This window comes from Hirundo rustica, chromosome 20, assembly GCF_015227805.2.
Source record: "Hirundo rustica isolate bHirRus1 chromosome 20, bHirRus1.pri.v3, whole genome shotgun sequence".
Lineage (NCBI taxonomy): Eukaryota > Metazoa > Chordata > Aves > Passeriformes > Hirundinidae > Hirundo > Hirundo rustica.
Window position 1 is genome coordinate 5,419,063 of NC_053469.1, and position 24,615 is coordinate 5,443,677.

Sequence of the window (24,615 nt, forward strand, 5' to 3'; positions counted from 1 at the left end):
GCCGCCGCCGCAGCGCTTAAAGGGGCCGCGCCCGCCGCCCGCGCCCCCGCCCGCCGAGGCGCTGCCGGGGCGCGCGGAGCCCGTGAGCAGTCGCAGCCCTTTTAAGAGGCGCGCAGCGGGCGTCACCCGGCGCTATAAAAGGCGGCGGCGCGGCGGGCGCGGTGACAGCGGGGGCGCGGCGCGGCCGGGGCGGCTTCGGGGCCGCCATGGAGTTCAACGTAAAGAAACTGGCGTCGGACGCGGGGGTGTTCTTCTCCCGCGCCATGCAGGTGAGGCGGGTCGCCACGGCAGCGGCACCGCCCGGAGGCCGCGGGGCGGGAGGCGCGGGGGATCCGCGAGTGATCCGCGGGTCCAGGCCCCGGCGGAACCGGGGGGGTTTGCTCGGCCGCGGGGAGGCTGGAGAGGGAGATCGGAGCTGGGTGGGTCCGGCTGTGTGAGCTGCAGCCGCCGGAGCATCACCCGCAGATGAATCACCTCCGGAGCATCGCCCCCCGACACGGCTCGGGGGTGCCCGGGAAGGGCCCAAGGGAAAACCCCCGGGATGGTGCTCGGAACCGGGAGGGGAGTGCGGCGGCGTTCGTGCCTGGCGTTTGTTGACCTTAAGGAAACCAAGCTGTGTGATCCGGCATACGGCGGCTTTGTCCGTGCCCAGACCCACCGGGCAGGGGTGACAGAGCCTTGGAACGGGTGCCCAGAGATGGGATGGAGTCTCCCACCCTGGAGACGCTCCAAGCCCAGCGGGACGCGTTCCTGCATCACCTGCTCCAGGTGACCCTGCCCTGGCGGGGGGCTCGGACGGGATGTTCTCCAGGGGTCCCTTCCAACCCCAGTCATTCTGGGACTCTGGGATGCTCCGTGTCGCTGGGGACGGGTGGTGGAGGTGCCCTGCACCTGGTCTGCAATTCAGCCCCTGGGGAGGAGCCGGAGGTCCCAGGCCCTGGGACAACACTGGGACGTTCAGGGGATGGGAAGGAGCTGCTGAGAGCAAGCAGGTCAGGCCTGTAGAGCTCAAGAAGCATTTGGACAACGCTCTCAGGCACAGGGGGAGGATTCCTGGGGCTGTTTCTGTGCAGGGCCCGGAGTTGTACTTCTTGGGTCCTTCCAACTCAAAACATTCTGATATTCACAAACTTGAGATCAGGGGGTTCTGCGGATGAATTAAACCCCCCCGGAGCTGTGAAGAAATTTGGTGAGCAGCAGACGTGCAGCAGGTGGTGAGATGGAGCTGCTGAGTGTATTAATTTCTTGGGGCATATTGACTGAAAAACTGCTCTTGTTTGGCCAGGAGAGGAGAGAGGCAGGTCAGAACTGGTTGGGATCCTGCCTGGAAAGTGAGGTCCAGCTGGTGACTCTGGGACTGGGCTTCTTACTCTGCCTATTGTGCGGGGTTGGTAAACAAACAGAGCAGAGCTGCCTCAGTCCAGACCTTCTGTGCAGTGGAGTGATTCTGGCTCTGTTGAGGACTGGCCTCCTGTAAGCAGATATCACCTCCTGTAACCGTGCCAGTGAGTCATATGTTATGAAAAAGGGAGATATTAACTACAGGTGCAAAATAAGGAGCAGATGGAAAGCCTAAAGATGCTGTTCTCATGCAAACGACCTTGGATGCAGAAGAAATGCTGGAAAGAAATCTTATGTTTAGAAGCCTTATTGTAAGTCTCTGATAAGTGTTTTTTAGCTCCAAGGCGTAGGAAGGAGAGATCAGCCTGGGAACAGTGTCTGCACACAGTGATTCCAGAGTAAGGAGGCGTTTATAAATCGTGGCTTCAGCCCGCTACACCTACTCCAGTCTCGTACATGAATATTCATATGCCTAATGACAGTAGTAATTTATTGAAACCAAATGAGCACTGGCACTTGTGGACGGCGAGCAGGTGTGTAAGGAGGGGGAGCTGGAAGGAAAGAGATCTCTGAGGCTGAAAACCACCTCATGAGGGGTCGCTGCTGCGGGAATTCAGCCTTTTTGGGTGCCCGGTGGGCCCTGCCCCATCTCCCCCAAGAGCCAGCAGTGACAGCTGAGGTCTGCTGTGGGCAGTAAGGGCTGGCTTTGTAGCACTCTTTAGCACTGCAGATCTTCTAGGATGGGAATAAGCTGTCTAGAAAAAGCTGGTTTCTGTAGCATTGGGAGGTGTTTCCTCCAGCTCCAGGCATTTAACAAAGTGATGTTTTCTGGAACTGCAGAGACTGGGAGATAAATGGAGTGGCCATTATGTGCTGTGCAGACAGCATTAGCTCCTGCTGTCTGGCAGAGCTGTCTGACCAACACAGAGGAAGATTCACTTGAACTGGAATTAGGGCTCAGCCAGGGAGAAAGGAGACAGGGCATGGTCAGCACAACGCCTCTGGGCTGGCTCAGGGCAGGAGCTGGTTTGAAACCTGTCAAATACAACCCAACATAGGCAATGGAAGAATGATTTTGGCCTAAGCTCCCCATGACCAAAAAACCCCAATGAAAACAGCTCAAACCCACTGTTTTACATTTCTTGTTCAGTCAGGACTCCTCCAGTAAAGCAGAGCAGACAGTGGAGTTGGGGTAGGAAAGCAGTGGACAGCTCTGCTACCCTGGGAATGGGGAACGAGCTTCTAGGCTTGGGCACTGCAAGGGCACAGAGCTTGTGCAGGATTCAGCATTCCCCTGAGGGTGGTTTGACACTTGCACTGCCATCAGGTCAGTACTCTCTGCAGGCAGACTCCTAACAGGCCACTCCTCATCTTCACTTGAAGAAGGACCTCCCTGTTTGATCAGATGCACCTCCCAGTTATCAGCAGATGGGTCTGATGCCAACCCTTGGCCAGTGGAAGCTGTGTGGTCACACACTGGATGTCCCTGTTCCCGACAGGCTTCAGGCCAGGCTCTTTCAGGGAGGTCTGGAAATAACAGTAGGTGTCTGTCTTTTGTCAGTTCTGATGTGAACAGGCTCTGGGTGAAAATGCCCAAGTGTGAATACAGCTTTGGGGTGCTTATCTCCCCCTAATGTCATTACTAAAACAGCTAGAGGCTGACTCTCTCTCTTGAAGTCCCTGCAGACAAACAGACTCCCCCAGCTCCCTGACCTCTGGTGATAAAATAGACTTTTATCATTAGTAGATAAAATAAACCCTCTGCTTGCTGACCTTATTAGTGCTCATACTCTAAAAGTTGAGAGAGCAGAAGGGGACCCAAGGAAGGGACAAGGTCTTGGTCAGAACAGCTGACCCAAGCTGCCCAAAGGGATATTCCATACCAAAGGACGTTGCTCAGCAATAAAACCGAAAGAGAGGAGGAGGTGGGACATTATTAGAAACCACATTTGTCTTTTGGAGTAGTCATGACACAACCAAGGCCCAGCTTCCCAGGAGTGGTCACACATCACCTGCAGATGGGAAGAAGATGAGAAAATTTTTTGGTTCTTTGCTTCCACATGCAACTTTTTCTTCATTAAACTGCCTTTATCTTGAACTATGAGGTTTTTCCATCTTATTTTTACCCCTCCCCTGTTCTGCAGAGGAGGGAAATTGATAGAGTGCCTTGGTGGCACCTCATGTCCAGCCAAGGTCAACCCAACACCACAGTGTTTTTCCTCTAATAAACGCTGTGCTCATGAGTTAACCAGGCTGTCCCTGTTAATGGCTTCCTTCTGTCCTCTAGCACAGTTTCACTTGGCTCCCAGCCTGGCTTTCCTGATTCCTGGTGACCAAATACTTGGAGCAGACTCTCAATCTGGTCCAGAGTTGCTGAAAATCAGGTAGTTTTCAGATACTGTTCAGGCTGTGGTTTCTTTCCTGCTGCTGCGCTGTGCAAAGAGGGAGCCAGATTTGCTCAGCTGACTGTGTTGTGCTTTTGATCACCAAATGAGCAAATGTTACAGTGTTTGGGGCATTTTGAGCTATTTGGAGGCTTTGAAAAACCCACCAGTCTAAATCTACTGGCGGGTACAGGAGATTATTCCTGATTTAAAACTCCTGGCCCTGGTTTATCTTTATAATTTAGAGTAGAAAGTCAGAAATAACATCCAGTTGGATAAAATGGGGACCTTGCAAGTGGTACAAGGGCCTGAACTCTGCCACCAGATCCTCTGCAAGGGACCCTGTCAGACATCACAGCTTACAGACCTGGGCTTTTATTTTACTGGGATTTTATTCCCCTGACTTTTAAGGCGAGGAAGGTGCTGATGCTTTCAGCATGGGCGATTTTAAAGTCTGCCAGCTCTCCTGGGGGAAGGGGCTTTTCCCCAAGCTGTGAATGCTGAGGGCAGCTGCCCTAACTGCAGTCCAGCACATCCATGCTCTTTTGGGGCCTGTGGCCCAAGTGCTGCTTTCCTGCTGGGTCACCCCGTTTGCCCACCTGGGCCCTGATAAAGCATCTCCTGTTCCTGCCGGCCAGCCAAGGCTCCCAGAGGAAACCCAACCTTTGGCTGAATTATTGATGTCCTGGAACGCAGCACAACCCTGCTCTTCCTGGAGAGTGAGAATGGCACTGACAAAAGGCTGCCCTGCATTATTAAGCACCCGCTGTGGACCAGCTGCAAGGAGGTTTCCTGCAGGGGAGCGGCCTCTCAGCACTGCGACCTGGCTCATGATCCCAGCACGCAGAGCTGGGAATCGGTTCAGGATATTGACCCACTCCTCAGCTCTAGAAAACAAATGGGAGTGGTTCTGCCACGGCGGGATGGAGGAGCTGCAGGTTCTCAGCACTGCAATTGCCTGTGCCCTGCCAGCCCTGCCTCTCTCCCTGGGGATCTGCACCAAGCTGGGAAATTACCTTGACAAAACCAAGCATCACTCACGTTTGTGGCAATCTGTTGTAAAAGCAGTGCTTCCAGTCTGGGAGCAGCAAGATAGAAAATACTCAAAATCTGTCTTTACAGCCAGGAGGCTTCAGGGTCTGATAAGTTCATTGCTCCCGCATCTCTTGGTGTCACAGTGAAATTTTTTCAATCAAATTTCTGTGTTATGAAAACAGATTCTCAGGAATAGAAATCCTTCACAGGGGAGTTCTGCCTGTAGTGCTTGAGTAGCCAAATTTCATAAACTGCTGTTCTTCTACCCTTCTTTTCACTGGGCAGCCAGGTAAGAAGGGACCAGCAGCTGAGATCTATTGCCACCTAAAATCTCAGATTTCCTCCTGCTCCAGACAAAAACACAACCCAGCTCGTAGGTCATTGTACCTTACCTGTAATCTCCTGTGCTGGCTGTGCTTCCAGGAGAAGCTTCACCTGATCTCGTGGCAGCCTGCTCCTGCTGCAGGTGGTCCTGCTCTCCTCGCACTTCATGGCACATCCCCACTGCTGCTGTTCTCTGATGGGTCTAAAAAATCACATCAGAGGTCAAATTGAGCTGGATCAGCGGCTCTGTGCACAGGGAGGAGGAGAAGGAAGCACTGGGCAGGGACAGCAGCCAGGGCAGCCCCTACAGCGAGGCACCAACCACCCGAGGCTGTGCCTGGGCTGGGGTCAGGGAGACACAGAGGGAATTAAATGTCAGTGGAGTCACAGCCTACCATGCAAGGGGGGGTCACCTTGCACCCCCTTCCCAACCTTCCTGCCCTCCTTTGCAACCCTGAAAGAAAGCCTGAATTGTTTCCTGGCCTGACCCTTTGGAACCAGGGGCTGTGGCTGAGATTCCTGCCCATTCTCCCCTTCTGGCAGAGCCCCCAGGCCTGCCTGATCCTGGTGCTGCCCTCAGCCTTGATGCAAGACAAACAGCTTTTAGTGCCTGACTTGGGATGAGAATTGAGTTTCTGAGTTCTGGCAAGTGCTGAGCTGTGACCCCTGTGCTGAGTTACACAAAACAGCCACAGAGGACAGTGATGCCGAAGACGTCACTTGCTAATAAAGCAAAGGACCCCAGAGCTGGAGTGGTTTAGGACAGTGGCAGTAGCACTGTGGGATGCTGGAGGGCTTCAGCAGTGATCTGGCACTGCAGCAATGCTGCAAGAAGCTGACTCAATTCAGCTGATAAGAAACTGGGTTTAGGTTTGACAGCTCCAGGGCAGATGCTGGTGCAGAATAAGCCTAAACTGCAGGAAAAAGAGCTGGACTTGAAAATGAGATGAGGTCTCAAAATGCTGTCTGGGAAAGGGGGGCAAGAGAGACTTATCTTTGCATCAAAGAGCCTTGGCTTATTTAGGAAAGATCTTAAACAGATGACTCAAGAATTGATGCCAAATACCTGGGAAGTCCCAGTTTGCTGCATGGCAGTGACTCAGCCCAGCCTGGCAGAGTCTGAAAACAGCCCTGGGCTCCCAGCAGTGACTGAGGAAAGCAGGCTCAGCCTCTGAGAGCCATGTGTGACCCCCAGAGAAATCACAGACCAAACAAGACAAACACCCTCTCACCCCGAATCCGCTTTTACCCGTATCCAGCAACAGCCAGGGAACCATGGCAAGAACTTAGGTAAAATTACGTGCCAGTAACCAGGGGCTGCAGGTGCAGAGGAGAGAGCAGCGACACGATCCCTGTCCCTGCAGCTGAGGATCTGTCACCACCCACATCCGGCACAGCGCTCCCCTGGCTGGAGCTCCAACGGTGCCAAACAGGTCGCTGTGTAAACACACCTGGAGGGTTTCTCTATCTCACACATCTGGAAACAGGACTCCAGGGGCTGCTTGCTCCTGCTCCGGGCTCTCCTTATCTCACTCCTGGGCTGGGTGGGAAAGGAAAGAGCTGGCCAGGAATCCTTTCAGGAAGGGCAGCAGACACCAGACCCCATGGAAGGGAGGTCTTGGCCCACGCAGAGCTGAGCTCTGGTGCAGGGAAGCAGAGAAGAAGCTACCAGTGGTGGATCAGACAGGAGCTGCGTTTCATGGAAGAGCTTTAGGCAGGCTTTAATCGTTGGCATCTGACTGTGCCACGTCCTGACGAGTCAGCAATGGCACCAGGGACCATTAACGAGGGTTCAGGGACAGCTGGAGCCTCTGTAGGATCCCAGGTGGCACAGCTGTCCAAAGGGTCTTTTAGCATGACTCAACAAGATGCTGGTTCTATCGAGAGCAGGAAATAATGCTTAAAAACACACTGAAGCTGGCCAATCTCACTGAAAGGAGCAAGTGGGAAATGGGGATGGGACGAGAGGGAGAGGGCTCTTCTCTCAGAAATCCCTCAAGGAAGCAATGGAGGGTGTCCAGACCATCCGAGGCTGCATCTCCAGACTGACAACCCCCGTCAGATGTCACTGCCCAGTATGAAGACCCTGGAGACTTGCACAGCCTAATTCTCCCTGCTGCTAATTTTAAACTCAAAAGGAATTGCAGAGGGAGGGATTGTCCATTGCCAGTATGAATCTGAGTGCTGAGAAGAGTTGCTATATTTCAATTCACTGCTTCAGAGTGTGTCCCAGAAGAAAAAACCACTTCCAGCAAGTGGCTCATCTAAGTCCTGAGTTTGAGTCTCCTGGCTTCAGGTGGTAGTGGCAATCCTGACCCCAGGGGTTTGCAGGACACAGAGTTGGTCAGGAGGACAAGAAGGGATTTTAGCACCTTTCCTCATGTGCAGGATGTCTGTTGCTCTCCTGCATGAAGCAGTGGAAGCCATGTGCATATTCAAATAGATCCCTCACTACTGGAGTATTTTTGTACTAGACCTTATTAAAAGTTACTTATTCTGGAACACCTCTCAAACCTGGAGTCTATTTTTAGCCCAATGCTTGTTCTACTCTTGGGCAAAAAGTTGCCCTCTTCCCCTGAAAGATGCCTGGGAAAAAAAGAATGACGCCTTGAAGGGTTCTTAGCTCTATTCTAAGACAAATGCACAAGACAAAAGCAGCTTCACTGTCCCTTATCAGCTCTCTAATACGCTGTAGATTTGCTTTGGAAGAACAAGACCTAATGATTGCCTTCCTCCTGCAGTTTACTGAAGAAAAGCTGGGCCAGGCTGAGAAGACTGAACTTGATGCCCACTTTGAAAACCTTCTGGCCAGGGCAGACTGCACAAAGAACTGGACAGAGAAGATCTTGCGTCAGACCGAAGTTCTGCTACAGCCAAACCCGAGTAAGTCCGGCTTCTCTAAGGCTTGAAGGACAAATGTCCCTTGCAGCTCAGTGCTGGGAGACGTGGCCTCTGGCAGAGAGCCCTGCAGAGTTTGTGGGGCTTGGGAGAAACCTGTCCTTGCAGGGCCTGTCCTTCTTCCCTGTGCAGCTGAGAGCACCTCAGAGCCCGGCAGTGCCCTGGGGCAGGGACACCTGCTCCTGGTGCTGCGTGGGGCAGGCTGTCAGGAATCCCAGTTCAGGGACCCTCTTTCAGCCTCCCTGGTGTCCCCATTCCAGGTGCCAGAGTAGAAGAGTTCCTGTACGAGAAGCTGGACCGGAAGGTGCCCTCCCGGGTCACCAACGGGGAGCTGCTGGCTCAGTACATGACAGAGGCAGCCAATGACTTTGGGCCAGGGACACCTTACGGTAAGTCACCCTGGCTAGTGAAGGAGTCCTGGGAATCCATGCCTTCCCAAGAGAATATCCCTGATGCTGTTTTGCACTGAGATTTCTGCAGCAGGCCCCTTCCTCACCACGCAGAGCATCTTTCTGCTCTTAAATCCTCACAGTTGTCCCTCCCTGGGGGAATTTTGAGCTTCTTTAAGCAGCACACCTGCACAGAGACACAGCCTTCACTTCCAGCTGTCCTTGCCCTTGCCATGAGCTTTGTTCCCGCTCTCCAAATCAATAGTTGTTCAATAGTGAGCCCTGTTACAGCCAGGGCAGCAGCAACTGCATCTATAGCCAACACTGCCTAATCAACTCATGTTTTCTGCTCTGGTGCTTTTTAATTTGCCGCTGTGTTCCCGTGCCTCTGTTTTATGAGGCAAAGAAGGATCAGTCTGCGCAAGCAGGTAGAGCAGTAACATACATCAGTGGCATAAGTGCCTCAGCAGATAGATAAGATCAGAGGTGCCCTGGGAGCAGTGAAAAGATGCCTCAGGCCAGCAGCAGAGTGGGCAGGGCTGGGGTGGGACAGGCACGGTTACCAACCTTGCCCAGGCCAGGTGCAGCCGTGCCTGCATCCCCCAGCACAGAGCGTGGAAGCTCTGGGTGAGTTGGAAGAAGCCAACAACTTGTTAATTGGTTTCTCTGGAGCTGAAGGTTTCCTGTTGTTGCAGGAAAGACTTTGATAAAAGTTGGAGAGACTCAGAGGCGCTTGGGCGCAGCAGAACGGGAATTCATCCGCTCTGCCTCCATCAACTTCCTGACCCCACTGCGCAACTTCCTGGAAGGGGACTGGAGAACCATCTCTGTAAGTGTGGCAGCAGGGATGGGGGAAGCTTGTCACATCCCTGGAGACCAGGAGGGCAGGGGGAAAGGGAAGCAGTGCTAAGAGAACACTTTTTCTTGCCCTACGATAAAGGATGACTCCATTCCTCTCCTCTTAAGGAATGTGAGGATGAGGGAATTCCAACCCTAGATCTGCTCAGGTTCCCCCTCTGATGGGGAAGGGTTGCCAGCTGATGTGCATGAGGAAAGTAACTCATTTCCCCACTCCTGCAGCTTGTGGGCACCGCCCATCACAGGCTGCCCTGTTTCCAGGAGGTTATCCTGTATCCCTGGCAACCAGCCCCAAAACTCCTGCTAAGGAGACAAACATAGCAACTGGTTCCTTCTCCCTGGCATGTCTTAATAAAGAAATAGATTTGATTCCTAGGTGACAGCACATCCCCTCCTCAACCCTGCTTTAAGCACTGTGCTCTGACCCATCTCCTGTCCCTGCAGAAAGAGCGGAGGATCCTGCAGAACCGGCGCCTGGATCTGGATGCCTGCAAAGCCAGGTTGAAGAAGGCCAAAGCTGCCGAGGCAAAAGCAGCGGTAACTCCTCCCCTCATCCCCCTCCCTGTCCTTCTTGCCCTAGGGCTTGGCTCACGTGGTCAAAATTCAGCTTACCCTGCTGTGTCCTGTCTCTGGCAGGCACAGCTGGGGGAATTCCTCATCTGGGATGGAAGGGAACGGGGAGCAGGAGCCATGTGCCTGTTTCTGAGGTGTCCTCCCTTGGGGGAGTTGTTGAAGCAAACAGTCCTGTGCTTCTGGAATCTGGAAACTTGCACTTGGCCCAGGCTCCTGCCTGCTGACTGATCAGGGTTGCTGGATGAGTTGTGCTAGTAACTGAAAGGTTGCATCTTCTGAGGTCTTGCTGATTTTCACAGGGGAGCTTAAACCAAGGCAAGAGAGAGCTGAGCTGGGAGGTGCCCAAGGGAAGGGCTGCTGGAGCACTGCAGCAGTCCCAGCCTGTCAGAGTCATTAGGATTCTGCCAGCTCCCAGGCAGGAGCGCTGTGGGGGCCCGTAAGGGGTGGCCAGGGTCAGACTGGCTGCAAGGTCTGTCCTGAGCCTCTCTGCTCACTCAGTTCATGGCGCTCTAGTTACAGGCTTGTCTTGCCCTCTGGCGTTGGGGAATTCATCACACTGGGCACTGCTGGGTTCCCTGGAGGGCCTGGTTGGAGCTGGTTTTCATCCTGTAGAGCTCTGGCTGTTGGCACAAGGACCTGCCAAGTTGTGCTTTTGCCTTGGGGCCAGGAGCTCAACTGGCAAATGTGTGCAAGTCACAATCAGCTGGTCCTTGTCAGTCAGGCTCTGGGATGCACTGGGATACACAGCCCTGCTGGGAGCCTGTTTCTAACCATCTGCCAGCTGGGCCTCTGGCCGTGCCTCTCCCTGGGTTTTCCCAGGTGTTTTCCCTTTCCTCCAGCTCCAGTTACATCCACAGCAGATGGGGAAGCTGTGCTAAGCTCAGCAGCCTCCATCAGCAGGTCTGACAGAGTGCTCAGACCTACACAGGACAGCTGTGAGCAGAAGTAGTAGCTGCCCTTTTAAAAAAGCCTCCTCTAATCATTCAGGTCCCCCAGATCCTCTGAGAGTACCTTCAGGAATCCCCCATTCCCCTTCTGGAGGGGACAGTGCCCCCAGTCTGGGGGGAAACTGGTGGCCACTGCTTTATCTTTAAGCTCAGATAAAGCAGGAATTCAGATGCCTCCTGTGCTTCCTCCCTCTCCACCCTCTTTACCTTGCCTCCTACAGGAGGTGACCCCAAGGCCTCTCACCTGCACACAGACCCCGGGTTTAGGGACTCCCCTGTAGCTTGAAAAGAAAAACCTTTGCTTCCCACTGGACCTTTTGAGGTGCCCCAGGCAGGTGCAGAGCCAATCCAGGCTTTACTTGGCTCCCCAAGCCAAGCCTCAAAGTAGCAGAGTGGCAGAAACACTGACCCCAGCAGCAGAGCAAACTCAGCTGCTGCTGTGGGGACCCATCTCTCACCCAGCTCAGCCTAAAGCTGGGTCCCTGGGCTCTGGGTGCCTCTCTGACTGCTGGATGACGAGGTGGAAGCTCCCAGCACCAAGGCAGAGCTGCTTCCTCAGCTCTCAACACCTCAGCTCGGTCACAGCATTCCCTGTAACCTGGAGCCCTGTGTCACACCTCCCCAGCCCAGCTGAAGATCCCAGCTCACCTCTCTCTCGCTGCTCTTCCCCTCTGTGGTGCAAATTCGTGTTCCCACAGCTTCTGTCTCCTGATGCCCCTCGAGTGCTGCTGCCCAGACCCGTGAGCTGCTGTGCACACCTGGGCTTGTGCATTTCCCACAGACTCTGTGCTTTGTCCTTCCTGTTGATGCTGTTTTGTTTACTAACCTTTTTGTTTTGTTTCTTTGTAATTTGCTCAGTGTGAGGGAGATGTGAGTATTGACTGTGCTAACAGTGCTGTGATTTTTTTTTTTTTCCTTTGACACCTCTCATTGTCTCTTTCCCATTTTTTAAAAGAAAATTCATATTTCCTTTGTCCCGTTGGGACTGGCCCTGCAGCATGTTCTGAGCGTGATCAGGGCTGTGGCTGCCTGGGGAAGGTGCTCCAGAAGGGTGGGAGTGTCAGAGATCTGCCTGCAGCCCCTCTGGAGCATCCCTCAGGTCCATCCACACTGCCTGCAAGCAGTGCTCAAGAGAGGCAGGGGCTCCTGGGGTTGGGTGGCCAGTCCCTCTCTGGGAGGGCAGCCCAGAGACAATGACAGGCAGGATGATCTGGTTGTGGTGCTGTTCTGCCCCTTTTCCCCATTACCAGAGTGGAAGGGGGAGGGAGGTGGGTCCCTTTTGACCACTGCTTGCAAATACAACTTCTCCATGCACAGAAGTACAAGAGAAGCTTGCCTCCTTCATCCCATGTGCTGTGACTAGTTTTGGGACTCCCTGGAGACCAGGGAATGGGAGGAGAGGTTTCTTCAGTTGCTCTTGGTCTTCAAAAAACAAAAAGCATAAGCAGCTGTTTCTGTGAAACATCCTTTCTCCCCACAGGGAGGAGTCCAGCCTATTTGCTCTGCCGGCCTCAAAACTCACTGGTGCATTTTTCTCCCTATATTCGGGTTTAACTTGAAATAGGAATTGCTCCTCCTTATTCCTTCCTCCAGCCATCCCTAAAACTCCTAAATGGTATGGAAAAAAACAACAAAAAAAAAAAAAACCAAACAACAAAACATGGTTGGGACTGCCTGACTGGTCTTCCACACACGCTGGTCACTCATTCCAGCAAAGTGGGTCAGTGTGTGTAAGTGGATCTGGGTGACTGCTCAGAGATTAACCTGGGAGGGAGAACCAGAGGCCTGAGGGGATTAACACCAGAGCTGGCATCCAGCAGCACCGTGCCAGCCCTGCACAGCAGCCACAGGAGCGTTCCTGATGTCAGGCAGCTCGTTGGTTTGTCTCTAGTGCTACAGCCAAAGGCCATCCCAGGAGGAGGCCTGGTCTTCACTGAATAAAAGCACCACGTTCTGGGGTGCTTAATGAGCCCACAACTGTGTGGGAGTGGGCTGGATCCATTGCACTTCCAGTGGAGAAATCTCCAGAGTGCTCAAGTCTTTGTGGCCCAGGGCAGAAGTTCAGCTGTGGTTTGGAGGTTTCCTGACCTCTGGGATGAAAACTCCTACACCGCCTTTGGCTAGGCCTGGCTAAGCCACGTGCCTTCCTGAAAGCAGCACACCTGGCTCTGGTAGGAGGAATCGTGGCTTGGGGAGAGTGAGAGCAGTAGAAGGCTCTGTGGAAGGGATGCTCCAGTGCTGGTGAACGCTCCTCCTTTAAGGGCAAGGCCCTGTATGGTGACTGTAGGCAGGAGACAAGGGGAAGGGAGGGCCTGCCCACAGGACTGAGCTAATGCTGGCTGCAAGGGAACGGGAATGCCTTTGGGATCATGCTGTATGGGCTGACAGCTGTGAGTACAGGCAGAGTTCCTAACAGGAGCAGTGTCTGCTGTTCAAGCACCAGGTGTGACCGCACACGCCACCGCTGAGGTGTCGGGAGACCTCCTCCTGCCTCTCATCAGAATCCAAGCAAAGCTCCCAGCACAGGCAGGGAAAAAGCCACTGGTCTCTTGTCCCACCCATCACCCAGCGACTCCTGTTGACTCCTCTAGTGCCTTGTACATGACACTCTATTCCCCCCCAGGCTGTGCCTGACTTTCAGGAAACCAGACCTCGTAATTACGTGCTCTCCGCCAGCGCATCAGCGGTAAGATCATCTCCTCCTGGATACTGCCTCTCCAACCTCTTCCTGCCCCTCTCTCTACCTGACTTAAACTCAGGCCTAGTGCTCTGCTGTTTTCAACATTTTAATGTGACATGGGCTGCCCAGTCCCTCTGACCCGGCCTCGAGGGTTCACATCACCCCTGTGGGGGTCCCTGCTCAGGCTCTGGCCCTTTGCAGCTGGGATTGCTTTCCCAACCAGCTTCCCTGGCAGCCCTCTTCCCCATCTAGTGGAGATCTTCTGGTGGGGTTCTGTTGCTAGGAGAGCAATTGGGAGGAGCAGCCTCCAAGAGGGGCCTTTCTGGATGGTTCCAGCTGTACAGTGGCAGTGTCACACATGTGACTGCCTGGTCTGTACCGTGGAGTCAGAGGCTTTGAAGCTGGTCAAGAGGAGCAAAGGTGGAGGAATCTTTGCCACCAGTGTCAATAACGGTGCAGGTTTGTCTGTTCTGCAGACAGAGGCCGTTTTTTACTGTTCCACTGTGTTGGCAGCTGTTCCACAGCCAGATGTGCCCAGGGTGGGTAAACAGCCTGCTGTGTCTCCGCTCTGTTGCACTGAGTGGATGTGGCCAAGCAATCGACTTCCTGTGCTGTGTTCATGGCTCCCCATTGCACAATGTCACATTTCTCGTTAAAATGTTGAAAACTGATCATCTTGCTTCCTAACTAACATTCAGAACAACACTGATGCCTGCTAATAGAATAATCTGGGAGTGGGATCTACAGCTATGAAAAACGACAGCTCAGCCTTCTCAGAAATAAAAGCACTATGGAAACAAGCTGAATTTGGTTAATGGAAACCCATCCCATTTGGAGGCAGAGGTGTGTCTGAGCTGACAGCATCAGTGTTAGTTCCTAGGGGGATCTGTCCTGACCTTCTTGGAGAGCGATGCTGGGATCAGAAATAGCTTTGCACAATACCTAGAAAACAATTTCCATCGGTCCCAGGCTGCTCAGTTCTCCTGACTCCTAGTGCAGCTCAGAAGCCTCTGGCTTCTCCCTTGGGAAGGTCTGTTCCAAGGGACTGCAGCTGAGCTCTAAGAAACCCAGAGGAGAGAAATTGGGCTTTGCCTGCCTCTGAACAGAGCAGGGCTAAAGCACAGCTGAAGAAAAGCATTTGTACAAGGTGCACTGGCATCCCATGGAGTGCCCAGACACTCAGTTGGACACGTCCAGCCCTCACCAAAAAGTCCCTTGATCTGCTTCTGCTCTGAGGAGCAGGTGCCACATACAGGAACACAACAGGAGAACAGATTTTGTGAGGATTTTTAGCCAACAAGTGCCTACCCTGGGACACGTGTGCATAGCTCAGTGCTCCCTCACCAGGCTCTGCTAGTGCTGGTGGCGCTGGGCAGCAAGAGCAGGGCCCTGGGAGAGCAGCCAGCCCTGACCTGACCAGGTTTGGTGATTGCACAGCAGGGCCTCCTACCAGGAGTGCCCGTGGGAAATGTGCTGGCCTGACCAGTGTCAGACCCTGTGGCTTCCAAAACTCTTTCAGAGGCTGCAGTTGGTGGGTGAAGGGCCACCCGAAGTCCAGCTGCCCTGGGTGCAGGGGTGACCTGAATTACAGTTTGCATCTCTAATTAGCAAAGCAGGCTGAGCCCAGGCTGCTCCCTGGCTCTGCACAGGCAGGGCTGCTTTGCTGCGAGCTCTCAAATCCCAGCATTCATCCCAGGGGGTCAGGCACTGCAGCAAGGTAGGAGCTCTTCATCCTGTTGCTCTGCTTTTCTTCCAGGCCAGAGTCCTTGTGCTCCTTAGTGTGTACTGACAGTGCAGAGCAGTGCCTGCTGCTCTCCTCGCTCTTGAGCTCGGCTCCTTTCTGGAGGGAGGGGTTGGTTATGCCCAAGGTAACAGCTTTGTCTTACAGGTGAGCAAACAGGTCAGCTCTCTCCTGGACCACACGCCCTCAGCCGGGCTCTGATTTGGATTCCAAATTCACATTCTTGGTTTTTGGAGAGGTGGATAACACGGTGGTTTTTATTTTTCCCCCCCTTCCACAACAGGAGGGCTCAGATGGAATTAAATCCAAGAAAAAAAAAAAAAGCACCTCCCTTGTTTTGTATGAGTTGGAGGCTGAGGAGCCATTTCTCCTCTCTCCCACACTGACCTTTTGTTTTTGTGTAAGAAGGTGTACATGAGCTGTGCAAGCCTGAAAATCCCTTTCTCTCAGACCCTGCCACGTGCTGTACCCCTAGGAATGACTCCAAGAAAAACACATTGAGCACCTTGAAGAGGATTCCTCTGGCTTGAGCTGGGGTGCAGGAAGACAATAGCAGATTGTGGCCTTTTCTGCTCTGGGCTGTCCAAAAAGGAGCCACACAGACTCTCAGCCCAGGGATAGATCTGGGCAAAGCTGGACAGGGTCAGGTCTGGAGGTGGCACAGCAACAGCTACAGAAGAGAAACAAATCTGGCTACAAATTCAGTGGGTGCTGCACTGATTAAATGGGGCTGCCATGGCTTGAGTGCTGTGCACAGTGCCTGGGGAGGAAGGCCTGGGCTCGGAGGGAGCTTCCCTTTGCTCCTGCAGTAAACCTTGCTCCAAAACCACGGGGATGTGCTGGCAAAGGCCTTGTGCCAGAGAAGCAGTCCAGGATCTGTTTCTCAGCTTCCTACAGGATGCTTCCACCACCTCCTTCCAGAGGAGGAGCTCTTAGAAGGGGAAGGGATTTGTGTCCTCGCACACGGCTGAAGTTGGCCAGGCCTTACTCAATTCCTGATTTGCAATAACAAAGCAGCCCCATAAATGTCAAAGAAAACACCCAGCTCAGCACCCAGACCAGTACAATAATTCCATATAAGTAAGAGATGCCAGTCTGGCTACATACCATGGAGCAGGCAGCAGTCCCAGGAGCATGGCCAAACACCTTCCAGTGCAGGCAGGGCCTCCAGGTGCTCCTTATATTGGCTGCTGAAGTCTCTCTGCACCTGGTGCTCCCAGAGCCCACCTGAGAGCAGTTGGTGAGCAAAGCTCAGCTGGGAGAGCCTGGTCCAACAGAGCCTGCTCTGTCTCTGACACCTCTGTCCAGCACAGGTGCCCCCAGTGCAAATTCAGCTGTGTCTGGTGGCCTTCCCTGGCTGCAGAGGTGGCACTGGGTGCTGAAACTGAGCTCCACAGGGGTCATTCCCCTGGCCCCACTGGTGTGGGTGTTGCTGTGCTCCCAGATCCAGGGGGGTTTCACATTGAGGCAGTAGTTGGCTGCTGAGGACGGGCCAAGCCAAGGACCTCTGGGAAGGATCAATGTGTTTTTCTGCCTCCTCTCTCCCTTTGCCGTTGCTGTGACTTCTGTTCATTGTTTCATGTCCTGAAGCCAGATCCCACAAGCAGCTGGAGGTGTCCAATGTTCTGCTGCCTCGAGTGGCCCCTGTGGATGAGGAGAGTAGGAAGGGGAATAGGAAGGAGTTGTGCGATGTTTTGCCTGGCTCAGAGGCAGCATCCAGCCCCTGCTTCCTCCTTGCTGTGGCTAAACAGGCCTGGTGGCAGTGCAGGCTGGGCGGATTATCCCATTTCTCTGAACGTGGCTGAGGAACACTGGCCTCTGTGTGGCCTGAGCTCAAAAAGCTCACTTGCCTCTCCACAATCCTAAAAGAAGGGCTGTGCTTCAACACCAACCTCTGCAGCTCCAGCAAATGAGCCTTGCTGTGCAGGGGACTCTGCTGTTAACCCTTTTTTTCCTGGAGCCCGTGGAATTCAGCGGCTGTAGCAGCCCTGGCAGCGAGCAGAGTGTGCTGCCGGCTCTGGTGGCAGGGACTTGCTGTCCCATTGTGAAACTGAACTCGAGGGTGCAGGAATGAGGGAAAGGGGCACGGATCCGGCAGCTGCTGCTGGGTGAAGGGCTGGCTTGTCCCTGGAGTTGGCCTGCTGTGTCCATGGAGCGTCCTTGCCTGTTGGTGTTAATGCCGAGTGCTTCACGACGTCTCCAACACTGATCTCCTTTCCTGTTGCTCTGTGGCCCCTACAGCTTTGGAATGACGAGGTGGAAAAAGTAAGTACCCAGCTGGAATTGTGCTCAAAGCTCCTGGGGGTGTTCAGAGGACGGGGGTGCTGTGGAACCCTTCCTGCTCGCAGGCAGGGAGGATCAGGGCCGCTGCTGTTGTGTGCTCCAGCCCTGATCCCTCTGTGGTTCAGTGCAATGACAGCAGCTTGGGATGAGCCATGGGCCCATTGGCTGTCCCTGCTGGGAGACACTTCCCTGGCACCCAGGTGTGTGTCTTTGTGTGCTAAAAGGGGGCTCAGAGCCCTGCACTGTGACAGGAGCAGAGCTGGTGCTTGAGGTGTGACCTGGCTCTGCCCCTGTGGCCAAGGCTCCGATCCTCCCTGTGCCTCTGGTAGCCCCTGGCCTGGTCCATCAGCTGGCTCCACACAGAGCTGGAGCAAGGACAGAGCATCTCCTGTGCACATCCCAGCTGCTGCAGGGAGCAGCTCAGTCAGGGGGGAGGTCTGGAGCCTCATGGATTCTCTCTGGGTGAGCTGCACTTACCCTTCTGATCCGTGGAGGCTCTCGAAGGGAAGTGTGACTTGTCCATGAAGATGGATGGAGGGCTGAGACCAAGGTGAGCTCTGTGTGGAGCTCCAGCACAGCGTGGAGCTTCCTGAGGGACCTTCTGGGATCCTGTTCCTTTCAAACACCCCCAGCAGGCATTGCTGTGAATCCCGAAGTGCAGGGTGGCAGAAGTGCAGTGTGCTGTGCATGGCAGCAGCCTGTGGCTGTTACTGCAGAGGCATCCACAGAATGCGCTGGCTGCTCCTGACCAGCTCTTCCTGTCCTTTAAATGCTTTGGTCCCTCAACCAAACAAGCTGGTACAGTCAGCTGTGAGCATGCAAGGATCTGTTCCTCTATCCCCTCTCTTTTGGCTATTCTGCTTGAATAGACTGAAGTATTTAATTAAATGTTGAAGTTCTCCATGTCTTGGAGAGGCACAAGACTGGAAGGGGCCTCCCAGGCCATCATCCAGCTCTGGCTTTATAGGAAGCTACATCCTGCAAGCACTCAGAGTTGGCAGGGAGAGGCAAATCCCAGGCAGCACCAAACAGAGCTGCGTCTGCCTGGCACGAGTTTAAATAGCTCTGAATACTGGAGTCTCAGCTCATGGGAGCAAGAATCACTTGGTGTTTTGAAGGCATTGCACTGGTATTTCCTGTTACATTCCCTTTTCTCCTTTAAATAATCCCCTTCATACAGAGGATGCAAGAAAATAGATCAGTTGAGTTGCAGCTTAAAACAGACAAATCTGATTAAAAGACAGTCAGAGCATTTCTTTGTTGTAGCCTGGCTCTACGCTGGTAATGCTGGTACGAGATGAGAGCAGTGCTGGCCCCAGCAGCACCTCCAGCTTGTCCTGCTGGGAGTGTTGGATCTCCTCTGGGGTCACCAGTGATGTGGCCTCTGCTCTGTCAGCCTGGCTGGATCAGCCCCCCGGGGTCAGTTCCAGACATGCCAGTCCTGTGCCAGAATGGCCAGGGCATTCCCAAAGCAGCGAAAGGAACCAAGGCGGCTCTGATGGCTGCGTGCTCTGGAGGAGAGCAAGGGATCTGGAGCTGAGCGGGTGTCACTGTTCTGTGAGCAGTCACAGCACATCCCAAGAGGACACCAGCACTGGTGTTCGTGCTGCCTGCTGGACAGGGCACACGGGGATGCTGCGTCACCCCTGTCCACCCGCAGGAGGGGAGAGCACTTGGCTGCTCCAGCACTTCTGGAGATGTCCTTGCCAGGATCCACCTGGGTGTTCTGGTACTGCAAAACTGCCCCAGTGTAAATGCACTGTTTGATGGGGGGGTGAGATGGGTCTCCAGTGTGAGACTGTCCCTGAATTCCCAAAGCCTGCTGTGCAGCTGCCTGCTGTTCACCAGTGTTTCATTCCTCCTAGCTGAGAATCAGTGACTAGCCCCAAAGGAGACCCTTGGGTAGCAGTTGGATTGGGATGTTCATCTCCATTGCAGACTCAATTAGCAGCAGCAGTGTGGTAAATGCTGCCTGGCCTCAGCCTTCGTTCTGTGGTGATAAAAAGGAAACCACTGCACTTCCAGAGGGAAGCGTGGGGAGGCTGTGACATTCCTGTTCCTGCAGGTGCAGAAACAGGGGATTAAAGGGACCGGAGCTGGCATGGGACTGACTTCCCACAAACCTCAGGATTAACAAAGCCTCCCCATCTCCATGTTTAGTCCTGTGGGAGTAGGAGCTTCCCCGTTTGGTGCATCAGTTTTGAGCTGCCATTCCAGCACCTGCAGTGATCCAATGTAGGATTAAGAAGGAATCAAGCTGAAATACAGCCAGAGGTCTCTGGGATCCCAGCCCAGGGTCTCCCGTGCCTGCTGCTCGGTGTCACAGCTGCACGTGGATCTGCAGCAGCCGTGTCTTGCTGCCAGAGGGGGTTGTGGAGGTCGGGGGCTGCAGAGGCAGCACGGGGCTGAGGCTGTGAGCCCCCAGCCCTGCCTGAGCCCCCAGCCCTGCCTGAGCCCCATCCCGTTTGCAGGCGGAGCACGAGCTGAGGCTCACACAGACCGAGTTCGACCGCCAGGCAGAGGTGACACGTCTGCTGCTGGAGGGGATCAGCAGCACACACGTGAGTCCTCCTGGGCCCCCGGGGGTGACGGGGACTGCAGGGACTCCTGCCAAGAGAGCTCGGAGTCCTGCATGTGGGATAGACGTAGAAGAGGTGGTGAATTCGGGGTACCTCAGGGGAGCGGTAGCTGCAGCAAGAGAGTTTCTGTGCCTGGCAACCAAACTCAGTCCAGCTGATGGTCCTTTTCCCTCCAGGTGAATCATCTTCGCTGTCTCCACGAGTTTGTGGAGTCTCAGACCAACTACTATGCTCAGTGCTACCAGTTCATGCTGGATCTACAGAAGCAACTGGGCAGGTAAGACAAGAGACTGCTTTTATTCTCTGAGGGTTATTGATCTCCTTACCTCCAGCTCAGGGCTCTTTCCCACATCATAATGTTGGGCAGAAGTTAAAAGTGCCCTCACAGCTCTGACAGAGCTTCTGAGTTTACAGAGTGGTGACCATTCCTGGTGGTGGTGGTGCATTTGGAGCAGGCTTTGCCATTGGATTTTTACATTCCTCTCAAAGCACAATGGCAATGGGAGTTTGAACGTTCTTCCTCTAAATTAGTTAAATCACACAGGACTCAAATTCCTGTTGCCAAGCAATGAGCCTCGAGCATGCTCTGCTGCAGCAGTAACAAATCCTAGATCCCATATTCCATGCTGCTGGCTGCACATCCCATGGGGTGGGCTGGGATGTTCTGTCTGGCTCTGTCACACCAGCACAGGCCTGACCCAGGAGGGGCTGTTGCCTCTGCGTGCTCACTCACACTCCTGTTCCATTCTTTTTCCATGCCTGCAGCTCCAAAGGAGAAATGTAAGTATGATATTGGCCAGGATGAGCTCTGGGAGCTCTCCTCCCCTCAGTGACTCTGGGGTCTCTGTGTGATCACTGGCGGTGCCAGAGCTACACCCCCTTAGATAACTGAGCCCGAGCTCCGTTACTGTCTCTCTCTAGAGAGCCTGCAAACCTGGCAGCCTCCAGCTGTGGCATCCAGTTCAACAGCATCAATGCCCATCCCCTTCCAGAAGAATTAGCAGGCAGAACAGGTAACACAGACTGTGAGAGCAGGGCAGGGACACAGCACATGGACCCAGTCAATCTGAGCCGAGAGCAGCACCTGCCCAGCCCCCTGTGCAGTGCCACACTCAGTCTGGTACTCTGCAAGTTGGGGAAACAGCACCGGAGTCAGGATAGGCAGAAAGCGTCACCTGCTGCACGGTGTCAGCACCTGAGAACTGGGAGTGTTCCCCACGTGAAGGGCAGTGTGGGTGTGGTACAACTGGGTGCATAAACTGCAACTTCTGAGCATCACCTCTGCAGAGCAGCTGCTGAAAGGAAGAGCTCAGTGTGGTTCCTCAGGCTGGAGCCTCACTGGACTGTGCTTTTCTCTCCCGTGTAAGATTTTCAGGCACGTTCGTAGGCAACGCAGAATCCGCCTCTCCCGCAGCCGCTACCTCTCCTCCCGCTGCTGCTGCCACGCTCCCTGCTGTGCCTACAATCCCCGTGGTGCCCACAATTGTTGGGGTGCCCAACACCGTGGCAGAGGGTGTGCTGAACCCCAATGAGGTCAAGCCTCCTGCCAGTGGGACACGCAGGGCCAGAGTCCTCTACGACTACGAAGCAGCTGACAGCACCGAGCTGGCGCTTCTGGCAGATGAGGTTGGTGGCTTTGCTGTGTGTTGGATTTGGCTAAGACTGCCCAGCAGCCCGTGGTGTGCCCAACAAGGACTTTGGTTCCTTTTCCTGCCCCTAAAATCTGCTATATGAAATTAAGTCTTTACCTGGATACCAGTATCTGCTGAGTTGCAGTGGGTTTGTGCTCACAGCCATTTACTATTTAACATCACCCAAATAACCCCTCGTGTTGAAGCCCAGCTGTACCCAAAATAAAATACTCCAGTACTCAGTACCTTCACTGTGACCCTCAAATACAGCTGCCTTGTCCAGAGCCATGGCATAAGCTGTTGGCTGGAGGCCTGCTCTAATCATGCTGAGAAAAAAAAAAAGAAAAATCAGCAAGTTGGAAACTTTTCTGTTCTCTAGTTTGAACTTCTGTATTCAGAAGGGATGACATAGCAACATGGAGAATGAAAAAGCAACAGGGACATCACTGGTCAGTTTTCCATAGATCTTGTGTTAAAGCTGCAGATAGCTCCAGGGAAAGGGCACAGATGCCTGCTAAATGAACTCCAGGAATTACTGTTCTTTCAGTCCCCATCTGACTGAACTCCTTGGCTCTGTCAGCACAGTAAGGTCCTGTCTAATGCGCTGTCTTCTCTCCCCAGATGATCACTGTGTACAGCCTGCCAGGCATGGATCCAGACTGGCTCATAGGGGAAAGAGGGAACCAGAAAGGGAAAGTTCCTGTCACTTACTTGGAACTGTTAAGTTAAAGGTTAAGGAAGAAGAATGTACAAACAGAATGCACCCCTCATCATGGCACTTCTAATGCGGATTTCCTCATCCGAGACCATTGCTCTCTTCAGGGTCGACACTCCATTGCTAATGTGCAAATTGTGGGAAAGAAGTGGGAAAACTGTTGTGGTGAGGTTTTGGGAAAGGGCTGATGGCACCCGAGACTGGATTTGTTACCTACCAAGTGCAGCCTGCTTTGGGGTTAGTCCTGGTGGCACAAGAGTCCTCGATTTCTTTTTCCCTGCCCTAGTCTTGTTCCTTGCAGTGGCTTTCCCGGGGTGAGTGAGCTGTGTCCCTCAGCAGCTGCTCACCCTTCCCTCGTGTCTGGTGTGGGTTAGTGCCTGTCTGCCCCTCCTCTCCTCTCTTCTCCAGCAGTAGAATTGCCCAAGTCCAACCACTGAGCATTCCAGCAGGGAAGTGCCCCACACACCCCCTCTGACACATCCCAGCTCGTAAGGCGAGGAGGCCGCAGTTAAAATTCAGGAGCCTGTTAAACCCACCCAGCCTGCTCAGCCCTGGGAGACCAGCAAGGCACGGCTGGCCAAGAGCCACAATCACTGTCCTGGCGCCTGGAGGCTCCCACCTACCCCTGGCCCCTGAAGATGGAAGATTTCTTTGTGGAGACCAACCTGCTACCGCAGGGCCTAACCCCAAACTTCTGTGCAAGGGACCACGCATCTCGCTTGCATTCCCTCTGAGAAATTGCTCTTGGACTGCAAAGTTTACAAGCCTTTTTACAAGCTTTGCTCCCTGTGTTACTGTCCAGGCTTTTCTTTCAGTGTGTCTGTCCAGGCATGTTTTAGCCTGACTTTATTTCCACCCTGAATCACTGATTTAATGAATGTTTCCCCTCCCATGTCAGCCGTGAACAGACTTGGTGCATCCTAGCGCAGAAGGGGACAGTCCCACCTGCTGCGACCCCCAACAAGGAGCTGTTCTTGGCCACACACACACCAGGAGCCAGGCTGTCCTGGAGGGACGGGGTGCTTTAGCTCAGGGGGGGGTGTGTGTGTGTGCCTGCTCACTCTGGAATGAACTCTTAGCTAGAAGCTCACCTACAGCACTTCACTACGTGTCACGAGTTTCCCACTCAAGCTGGATGGAAAAGAAACTCACCTGCACCAAGCTCTGTTCACACCCTTCCCCTGGGTATGTCACAACTAACTTTGCTTGTTTATTGATCTTTTGCACTTTCCCCAAAGGTATTGTGACCATTCTAATGTAACAGGGCACTGAGCACCTGTGTTTGTGGGGCTCATGGGTTTCAGCACTTACTTGCCAATAAATGAACTGCCTGACCTCCTGCCTCAGCATCTTCTGTGGGCTCAGGGCTGTCCTTGTCCCCAGCCACAGGGCTGTGTGGACAAGCAGGGAGACAAAGGGAGCAGCTCAGGTGAAAGCAGCGCCCTCCTGCTACCCCAGGCTTGGAATCTGGGGTTAAAAGCAAAACAAAGCTGCTCATCCTTCCTGTCCCACCTGACACTCCCAGCACGCTGTCAGAGCCTTGTGGTTCCTTTCCCAGCTGAGACATCTCAGTTGTACTACAGCTTCAGGAGCTCTGAGAAACAACAGCTCCTCCTGCACCTGAAACAAAAATAGAGCAGCAGGATGACTTCAGCTGCTGAAAGTCCCAAGTGCTATTCTAGATCTAACAGACTTTTCTAGTTGTTATGGAAACTAGATCTGCTGCTAATCTAAAATCGTGAAGTCTTGTCCCTAACACCCAGCTTGGAAGGAACTCCTGGGAAAAGCAGCTGTTGAAATGCTCTGTAATGCAGCAATAGTGCTTGGCTGTTGTAGATCAAGAGAACAGGGAAATCAAATGATGTTGTTGTTCTAATTAGTTTTAAAACTGCCAGGACTACCACTCTCATAGTCCTGATCTATTAGCGATCTAGTCCTGCCTATTTCCTTTCCAGCATGTATATTTTCCCTCAGGCCAGTGACACCCCTGTTCCCATTATTCCTCTCCTTGGTACATTAAAGCAGCAGCAGCTTAATGAAGCAGAAAATGGTCTCTTCCCTCAGAGCAGCCAGAAGGAATTCTCTTCCTGGCACCAGCATTCCTGTTCCCTCTGCAGTAGGAAAAAAGCACATGGAGCATCTATTGGTGCTCTTGACTGTGTGCTGGAAGGTGACACTTCTGCTGCTGCTTTGCAGATGTCAGGGGAGCCTCCTTTGGCTGGATCCCCTCTGTGCCT

At 53.6% G+C, this 24,615-nt stretch overlaps 1 protein-coding gene and 1 long non-coding RNA gene across 9 annotated transcripts; one reads left to right on the plus strand and one right to left on the minus strand.

Moving 5' to 3' along the window:
• The first annotated feature begins 154 nt into the window (after positions 1-154).
• SH3GLB2 (SH3 domain containing GRB2 like, endophilin B2) lies at positions 155-23,713 on the plus strand. Of its 6 annotated transcripts, XM_040082899.2 has the most exons (12): positions 155-269; positions 7,826-7,967; positions 8,243-8,371; positions 9,067-9,200; positions 9,674-9,766; positions 13,373-13,435; positions 17,412-17,435; positions 19,925-20,014; positions 20,209-20,309; positions 20,798-20,812; positions 21,400-21,658; positions 22,285-23,713. In XM_040082899.2, the coding sequence occupies exons 1-12, from the start codon at positions 207-209 to the stop codon at positions 22,390-22,392; spliced, it is 1,221 nt and encodes a 406-aa protein (XP_039938833.1). In that variant the 5' UTR covers positions 155-206; the 3' UTR covers positions 22,393-23,713. The 6 variants fall into 6 exon arrangements, with proteins under 6 accessions (XP_039938833.1, XP_039938835.1, XP_039938837.1 ...); XM_040082901.2 differs by lacking the exon at positions 20,798-20,812; XM_040082903.2 differs by lacking the exon at positions 13,373-13,435.
• LOC120761582 (uncharacterized) lies at positions 1,830-16,324 on the minus strand. 3 transcript variants are annotated; one of them, XR_005703698.1, is made up of 5 exons: positions 16,278-16,324; positions 9,842-16,165; positions 8,939-9,054; positions 5,153-5,286; positions 1,830-3,353 (listed from the first exon to the last, which is right to left on the minus strand). It is a non-coding gene; the product is annotated as an uncharacterized LOC120761582 (long non-coding RNA). The 3 variants fall into 3 exon arrangements; XR_005703696.1 differs by lacking the exon at positions 9,842-16,165; XR_009208448.1 differs by lacking the exon at positions 8,939-9,054.
• Positions 23,714-24,615: the final 902 nt, after the last annotated feature.

Bases quoted from the DNA above. Each gene is read 5' to 3' on its own strand.
- SH3GLB2 (XM_040082899.2), top strand. From the start codon at position 207: ATGGAGTTCAACGTAAAGAAACTGGCGTCGGACGCGGGGGTGTTCTTC. The intron at 17,436-19,924 runs GTAAGTACCCAG...TCCCGTTTGCAG, and splicing joins GGAATGACGAGGTGGAAAAA to GCGGAGCACGAGCTGAGGCT. The intron at 20,015-20,208 runs GTGAGTCCTCCT...TTTTCCCTCCAG, and splicing joins AGGGGATCAGCAGCACACAC to GTGAATCATCTTCGCTGTCT.